At 35.4% G+C, this 9,554-nt stretch overlaps 1 protein-coding gene across 1 annotated transcript; it reads left to right on the top strand.

Annotated features, from left to right (window-relative positions):
* Window positions 1–8,712: 8,712 nt before the first annotated feature.
* LOC105465886 (interferon beta 1) lies at window positions 8,713–9,554 on the top strand. The gene has a single exon (XM_071077858.1). It carries the CDS (start codon window positions 8,786–8,788, stop codon window positions 9,347–9,349), a length of 564 nt encoding a protein of 187 aa, XP_070933959.1. The 5' UTR covers window positions 8,713–8,785; the 3' UTR covers window positions 9,350–9,554.

Here is a 9,554-nt window from a genome sequence, read left to right as displayed (position 1 = left end):
ATGAACTATTCTATGCCTGCAAATTTGATAACTAAATAGAATGAACCAATTCCTTGAAAGACATAATCTGAAAAATATAAAAAGAAGATATAAACAATCTGAATAGCCTATGTCTGTTAAATAAATTGAATCAATAATTAATAACCTCCCAAAACAGGAAACACAATGCCCAGATGGGTTCACTAGTGAATTCTATCAAATATTTAAAGAAAAAAATTATACCAACTTTCTACAATCTCCTTCAGAAGATAGAAGCAGAGGGAATACTTCCTAAATCATTCAACTAGGCCAGCATTACCTTAACACCAGAACTAGAAAATGACATTACAAGAAAAGAAAACAACAGACCAATATCTTTCATGAACAAAGAGACAAACATTTTCAACAAAATATTAACAAAAAGAATCCAAGAATGCATAAAAAAAATATACACCACAACCAAGTAGAATTTATTCCAGATATGCAAGCGTGGTTCAACATTTGAAAATCAATTAACGTAATTTGTCCCATCAACAGGTTAAAGAAGAAAATCACATGGTCATATTGATAGATACAGAAAAAGCATTTGACAAAAATTTAATACCCATTCATGATGCAATCTCTCAGTAAACTAGGAATAGAGGAAAACTTCCTCAACTTGACTGTATCTTCCTCTCAATTTTGCTATGAACCTGAAACTGCTCTTAAAAAGTAAAGTCTTTCATTTAAAAAGAAAACAAAAAACATGGAGGAGAGTTAATGTATCTCATTTTAGACCAATCAGCCATGGAGAGCTAGGCAACAGCACAGATATCTGCTGTACTTTTGTTTCTGGCAATATTCCAGACTACGTTTAAAAAATTTTTAATTATAGACTTGTACTTAATGGTCAAGAAAAATATGAAAATGGCTTTGCCATGTTAATGCTACTCTTTTCTTAAAAAAAAACTAAAGTTCAAAAATTCATTTACATTTCATTAGTTTTTTAGCTACTGTTCTTTTTCTATTCTGGGATCTCATTCAGAATGCCACATTACATTTAATTCTCATGTCTCCTTGGGTTCCTCTTAGTTTTGACAGTTCCTCAGACTTTTCTTATTTTTGATGACCTTGATAGTTTTGAGGAGTACTGGTTAGATATAGGGTAATGGTTTTTAAAGTGTATTTGTCATGACTTATACAGGGGTAAGGGTTTGGGGAGGAAGTCCATGGGGTAAAGTACTGTTCTTATCACATCATATCAAGGTTATATACTATCAATATTGCCATTGATGCTACTCAGCCTTTTAATATTTTTCTGATTTAGTGTATATACAATGATAGTTCTCTGATTTCTGAGATTGAGTTTCTCATGTGTAATGATTATTTAGAGTTTCTCTTTTGTCTGTTCAAATTTTTGTCTAGTTTTATTTTCTACTGATTTGTAAGACTTCTTTTTATAATCTGCATATTATAATTCTCTTTTCTGGAGTGCTACAAATATTTTCCGTCATTCTATGGCCTGAATTTTCTTAATGGTTTTTTAATTTTAAAAATAAGTCTTAATATTCATGCCATCTAATTAACAATCTTTTCTTTGTGGTTAGGACTTCAAGTCATAAGACATTTTTCTCTACACTGAAGTCATGATGGCATGCTTCTATATTATTTTCTAAAAGGTTTAAAGTTTTGCCTTCTCCATTTAGACTTATAATTCACTGGATTTTTTGTGTGTGTGCATATGGTATGACATATGGGTTCACTTTTATTTTTTACATATAAATATACAGTTATTTCCCTGTTTTTCTAAAAAAGAAAAAGATCATCATTTTCCCATTGTAAAATGCCATATTTTTTCATAAGTCATTTACATATATCAATGGGTCTTTTTCTGAGCTCTACTCTATTTTATCAGTCTCACTGTCTATCCCCACACATCTCATGCTTTGTTCTAAATCTTGATATTTAGTGGAACATTCTTTCCCATTTTGTTCTACAAGAATATTTTTGTTATTGTCTTTTGGACTTCTATATAAATTTTAGAATGAGGTTGGCAAGTTAACAAACAGCTTTTTTGGGGGGTGAACATATTGACTATAAATTTATGTGCAAAGAAAGTATACCTTCACAATATTAGGTCTTTTAGTTCATGAATATGGTATGTCTCTCTGTTTCTGCACTAACTTAGATATTCATTAATTTCTCTCACAATTTATAAGTTTATTTAGATCTTCATTCATTTAGATCTTCACTAACCTCTCATTTACAATTTGTAAGTTTTCTGAGTAACAGTCTTGCACTTCTTTGCCTAGATTTATTTCCAAGTAGATTATTTTTATACATTGTCTATGGTGTCATTTTTAAAATGTAATTTTTCAATTTTTTGTTGCTAAAGAGAGATGATTGATTGTTAATATTGATCTTGTGCTTGGCGACCTTGCTGAATTCGAATCGTTTATCTGTAAATTCTTTTGTATTTTGTATGTAAACAATTATATCATCTGCATATAATTTTTAAAATCTGACAAGTCAACAAGAAATTGAAACAAGCTCTTCACAAAGAAAATATCCAAATGGTCAATAAACATACGAAAAGATGTTGAAACTTATTAATAATCAGAGAGATGCAAATTAAACTATAATGAAGTATTATTGTACAACAATAGAATGGCTGAAATTAAAAAGACTGATAATATCAAAGTTGGCAAGAGTCTGATACAACTGAAACTTCTCAAACACTGATAGTAAGAATGTAAATTGGTACAAACATTTGGGAAGTCATTACAATATTATCTGCTAAATCTGAACATATACATATTCTATGATCCAGTTACTTCATTCTAGGCATATACCCAAGAGAAGTATGTACTAATGTGCAGTAAAAAATACAGACAAGGAATTTCATAGCAGCATTAATCATCATGGCAAATATTTTTTAAAATTATTAGTAGTAGAAGGGATAAAACATTGTGGTATACTTCTAATTAGAGTAAGACACATTAATGTAAATTAATAAACTATAAACACAAGATAGATGAATTTCACAGATATTCTATTGAGGGTAAGAAACCATTTATACAAAGCTCAGAAACAGGCAGAATATAGAATGTTAAAAGACTGCATGGTAGTGACATTGGGAGAAGAAAGTAGTGACAAGCGAGAGGAGAGAGAATAATGATTGCGAGGTGCTATAGTCTGAAGGTTTGTGTCCCCCAAATTTCACATGTTAAAACCTAATCCCCAATGCAATCATTTTAAGAAGTGCGTCCTTTAGTAGGTAATTAGGTAATGGGAGAAGAGCCCTAACAAATGGGATTGGTGCCTTATAAAAGAAGCCTGAGCCTGAGGGACCTTGTTTTCCCCTTCTACCATATGAGAATGCAATGAGAAGGTGCTGTATACAAAGCAAAGAGCAAGCCCTCATCAGACACTGAATCTGCTAGGGCCTTAATCTTGGCTTTTCCAGTCTCTAGAACTGTAGAAATAAATGCTTGTTGTTTATAAGACATTCAGTCTATGGTGCTTTGTTAGAGCAACCCAAAGAGACTAAGACGAGGGAATAAGAGGGAGATTTCTGTTGTGTTGATAATGTTTAGTTTGTGGTTACAAAAGAGTGCAGACGTTTTTATTTTATAATAATTCATTGAGCTATATACTTAAGATTTATGCATAATTTTCTATGTATATTACTGTTTTATAAGCTTTTTCTTAAAAGAGGAAGTGGGAATTCTCCTGTTTATGTATTAATCTCTTATGAAAGAATTTATTGGCCTCCCAAGATATTTCTGAAAGATTATTTTTGGGTTCATTTCTGTTCTGCCACTGTTTATGTACTTCTCAGTAACTCTTCCTCTTGTATAATTTATCATTCTTTGATAGGGACCCTCTTCCTTGAGAAATAACTGAAGATATGAGAAGGAAGAGAAGACAACTAAAATGTTCATTTCTAGATACATAATAGTCCTGTATAGATAATTATATTCAAAAGAGAAGGACAAATTGGTTCCTATCTCTGAAATTTATAGAAAAGCATTTCCAAATTAAAATGATTTCAAATGACTAGAAATGTCATTCAAGTTTTACTTTCTAAATGTCACTCTGTCTCTCCAAACCTCATTAACCACAAGGAACTGGTACAGGGACTGGAAGTAGTTTTTTCATACAATGGAAAGTTAACCAGGGGAGGAGAGGATATGTACAAAAATAATGTCCACAGAAGGGACAAATAACAAAGGGAAAGACGGCTAGGCGCGGTGGTTTATGGCTATCATCCCAGCACTTTGGGAGGCCAAGGCGGGCGGATCACGAGGTCAGGAGATCGAGACCATCCTGGCTAACATGGTGAAACTCTGTCTCTACTAAAAATACAAAAAAATTAGCCGGGCATGGTGGCAGGCGCCTGTAGTCCCAACTACTCGGGAGGCTGAGGCAGGAGAATGGCGTGAACCCAGGAAGCTGAGCTTGCAGGGAGCCGAGATCGCACCACTGCACTCCAGTCTGGGAGACAGAGCGAGACTCCGAGACTCCGTCTCAAAAAAAAAAAAAAAAAAAGCGGGGGCGGGGGGAAAAGGCCAGGAAAGGGTTGAGGCATTAACCCTTACAATGCAGATACACACTGGGCTGGTCTAAGAAATAGGTTTCCCTGGTAGACAGAAGGTTAAATAAATTTTCCTGGTTATTCTGATACAACTCCAATAAAAGAAGAGAAATGAAGCTAAAACTTAAAATGATGTCTTTAAAAGGAAGAAACTTTAACCCATTCGTAGGTGAGCTTCTGCCAAGATTATTACTAATCCTCAGGAGAAGGGGTAGAGGAGAAACTCCACAAAGGCAACTGGAAGTGGAATATTAGGAAGCGCCTCATGAACACAATAGCAGAAAGTAGCTAGAAAACAAAGAGAAGAAACCAGAAAAAAAATTCCCTTTTTATTTTTCTGTTTCCATTCCTTTTGCTGCATTTCCACAGCTATGGCCTTTGTTTCACGCTCCACAGCCATGAGAGCCTCTGGGCAGGACCTCTCCTCACATCTCCTGGTTCCGATCACCTCTAACATTTCTGCCTATCGTTCTGCCCAGGGAAAAAACTCCAGTCTCTTCTTTGACAAAGACCTCTTGAATGAAGTCCAAATGCTACACTCTGGCATTCAAGACTGCATAGTACAGCTCAACCTCATTTTTCCACCCTTAGTCTCCTTGATTCCTAAAATGAAGCCTGTCCACAATTGAAGCTCCTTGTCTTTGCTCCTGCAAACTTGTTAATTCTCTTGGCTGTGCTTGTGCCGGTCTCTGTCTATCTAGAGCTGTGGATATCATGGTATCTATTGTCTATCATGGTAGCCATTAACCACGTGTGTCTGATGAGCATTTTATATGGCACTAGTCCAAATTGAACTCCACCATGAGTGTAAAAATATGCATCATGTTTTGAAGAATGTACACAAAATTTAATTATCTCATGAATAATTTTATATTGGCTATATGTTGAAATTATAATATTTTGGATATATTGTGCTAAATAAAACATATTATTAAAATTAACTTCACTTGTTTTTTTTATTCTTTCAATATGTCTACTAGAGCTTTGTAAATTGCATATGTGACTTTATTGGACAGTACCAATTGAATGCCCTCAACCACGTCACCTCACCACAGCCATCTCTACCTGTAGTGATCACACCAATTCTTTAGGCACACTGCCTGCATTTAGGGCAATGAATACCCCCTCATCTTCTCCACTAGATGTAGTTTCTTTTTTCTTTGAGAGCCATCATCACCACCATGGTTGACATCATGAACCTATCTGAAGATGTCAGCCATAGTCTGCTTGATATTCTACAGGAAAGACCACAGTTTTAAATGCAATCTACCCATGTTATTAGCAGTGTGTATCTTGGGCACATTACACAGCCTTTCTAAGCCTCATTTCCCTCCTGTGTAAGATGGGGATGATAATAACCTATCTCAAATGTTTACTATGAGGATTATTCAAAGAATGGCAAATAGTAAGTGCTCAATAAATGATAACTAGTACTACTGCCACTACTGCTGTTTTTATTGTATTAGATTATGAACTCTCTAAGGACCATTTCAGGATGGAGGATCAGAGGCCATTTGATGTGGGCAGTGATGAGGCCTTCAGCTGCACCTAGAAAGGTCAACTCTATACAAGCCTGCAAGTCATTCTGTAGGAGCAGGCCCCAGTGACCCGACTCTTCGGACTGTCTCCTCTTTCCTGAGAGGGACGGCCATCTCTAGGTTGACTAACCTCTGAAGCTCCTTGCAGTGGCTTTTGTGCTATGAGCCATGGATGATTCCAGACTAATCTGAGAATGCTTTTCAAAACCCCAAGGAATTACTCAATCACTGACATAACAGACATTTTTGAGTGGAAGAGCCGAGATTTTTTTTGATATTTGAAAACTCACTGTTTTTAAAATGCATGAGATGGCCAAGGTCTTGCTAAGAGCTGGCCTGCAAAGGCCAGAAGGCCAGAGAGAATGAAACCCATAGAGAGGCAGAATAACCAGAAAGGTTGGGACTCGTTTATTTTATAATGTAAATTAGTCTATTATGAAACAATACTTGTTTACTGGTAGAAAATTGGAAAATACAAAGAACATAAGGAGGAAAAAAATCACTCTTTAGTTTCACAAGCCAAATCAAGCCACTATTAAAATGGTGGTTTACTTCCTTTTATTAATTTTCTCTACATATTTTTGTAGAGTCATATTGTATGTACAATTTTATATTCTATTTTTCAATATTAACTGGTATCTTTCAAATTTCCTAAGGAAAAAATAATATATGCTAATAGAACATTTTAAATGCAAATAAAACAAAATAAATGTTAACATTTAGTAACATTTATTAAATTTTCTCAACGTGCACTAAATTACAAATGTAACAGCCTAATTCCCTAGTAGCCTAATAACCCTGTTTCCCAGACCTCTTCTTATTACAAGGAAAAACTCACATACAGATAGTTCTAAAGGCATGAAGTGAAAAGGTGAAGATTTTTCTTCCTTGCTGCTTCCTCACCCCATCAGCATTATTCTCCAGGGTAACTACTATTAATAGATAGTAATTCTACCCAAAGGAAAAAAACATATGCATATAACAGCATCGTATGTATACCTTTCTAGTAACTTACAAAACAAATGAAAATATCATATCCTTTCTTATATGTATTGCTCTTTTCACTAAATGTATCTATGATATGGGTCTGTATCAGCTGATTGTCCTTTTTGATGGCTGAATAATATTCCATCTTGTCTACATGATAGTATTACTTGACAAGCTCCCTACTGATGGACATTTGTCTTCTTTACTATGATAGTAATATAATAAACATTTATATATGTTTTGTATGTATCTATAATACACACGCACATACACATGCATACTTCTGCAGGGATAGCCATAGGTAAATAACTAGTAATGGTATTGCAAATTAAAGGAACAATTTCATTGCTTGAAATTTTAAATTCTGAAATACACTGCCAATTTTCATGGTCTCTCCTAGTCAGCTAGTTTGGGCTTTCTCAAAGCACGACAGGCTCAGGGCAGTCAGACCATCCTGGCCAAAGGCTTCAAGAGCAGAGTGTCACAGACCACAAATGCTTCTAATCAGCCATCTTCCCAAAGCCTTCTCTTTTTTCTAGTAATAAATTTATATGAGATTCCATCTCAGTACTTTTCTGTTGTTTGGTCTTATAAGAGCTTATTTTTCCTGAACCAGGAAGTGGTTCAGGGTGGTTTTTCTAACTTCACAGAGCTCCCTCTTCTGTCAGCTTCTGTGAAATGGTCAAAAACATAGTAGCCTGCCTTCTGAGTTCTCCATCCCACCCTGGTTGGGGCTTCTCTATCCTTGTCTCTGTTGTTTATATCCTGCTGAAGTGTGATTCCACTTGTGGCAGTTTCTCCTCTGTGTAGGATCCTATCCAAAAAGGGCTGTGACTGGTTGATTTGAAAATTTCCTATACCCTAGACTATTCCAGTGCCTTTCAGAAGTTTCCAAGGCCCTCTCACAGTAACCTATTATCATATTCGGCAAAACTCCTTCTAGTTTCAGCTACTATTCCCTGATTGGCTTTTCAGTAAATCTAGGTATCTCTCAGTCTCTCAGTATCCAAAGAAGATTGGTTCTAGGATCACCATCCTGCTGCCTCAACAGAATGAGAGGATGCTCAATTTCCTTATAAAATGATGTGGTATTTGCATATAATCTACACACATATTTCTGTATATTTTAAATCATCCCTAGATTACTTATAATACCTGATACAATATAAATGCTATATAAATAGCTGTAATACTGTATCTTTAAAATTTACATTATTTTTGTTGTTGTATTATTATTTTTATTGTATTTTTAAAAAATATTTTCCATCTACAGTTGGTAGAATCCACGGGTACAGAACCCATGGATAGGGAGGACCAACTTTATCTTTTGGCTGTTTTGAGGTTCTTGAATTCTCAGGCCATTTGCTTTCCTTTGTTTTCTCCCAAGTCTTTTTTCACAATTTGCTTTAGTCATTCACTGAAACTTTAGAAAACATGAGAAAATCTTACTGTTTGTATATCCTTTTTTCTAATATATATAAGATAAGATAGGAGTTTAAATAAAGAGTTTTAGAAACTACTACATATGCAAATGACATAGGAAAACTGAAAGGGAGAACTGAAAGTGGGAAATTCCTCTGAATAGAGAGAGGACCAGGTCATATAAATAGGCCATACCCATGGAGAAAGGACATTCTAACTGCAAACTTTCGAAGCCTTCGCTCTGGCACAACAGGTAGTAGGCGACACTGTTCCTGTTCTCATCATGACCAACAAGTGTCTCCTCCAAATTGCTCTCCTGTTGTGCTTCTCCACTACGGCTCTTTCCATGAGCTACAACTTGCTTGGATTCCTACAAAGAAGCAGCAGTTTTCAGTGTCAGAAGCTCCTGTGGCAATTGAATGGAAGGCTTGAATATTGCCTCAAGGACAGGATGAACTTTGACATCCCTGAGGAAATTAAGCAGCCGCAGCAGTTCCAGAAGGAGGACGCTGCATTGACCATCTATGAGATGCTCCAGAACATCTTCGCTATTTTCAGACAAGATTTATCTAGCACTGGCTGGAATGAGACTATTGTGGAGAACCTCCTTGCTAATGTCTATCATCAGATAGACCATCTGAAGACAATCCTAGAAGAAAAACTGGAGAAAGAAGATTTCACCAGGGGAAAATTCATGAGCAGTTTGCACCTGAAAAGATACTATGGAAGGATTCTGCATTACCTGAAGGCCAAGGAGTACAGTCACTGTGCCTGGACCATAGTCAGAGTGGAAATCCTCAGGAACTTTTTCTTCATTAACAAACTTACAGGTTACCTCCGAAACTGAAGATCTCCTAGCCTGTGCCTCCGGGACTGGACAATTACTTCAAGCATTCTTCAACCGGCAGATGCTGTTTAAGTGACTGATGGCTAATGTACTGCATATGAAAGAACACTAGAAGACTTTAAAATTTTTATTAAATTATGAGTTATTTTTATTTTTTATTTAAACTTTATTTTGGAAAATAAATTATTTTTGATACATAATTCAA

This window comes from Macaca nemestrina, chromosome 14 (genome assembly GCF_043159975.1).
Source record: "Macaca nemestrina isolate mMacNem1 chromosome 14, mMacNem.hap1, whole genome shotgun sequence".
NCBI lineage: Eukaryota > Metazoa > Chordata > Mammalia > Primates > Cercopithecidae > Macaca > Macaca nemestrina.
The sequence above is the reverse complement of the archived record's forward strand: the minus strand, read 5'-3'. Positions and strand labels throughout refer to the sequence as shown.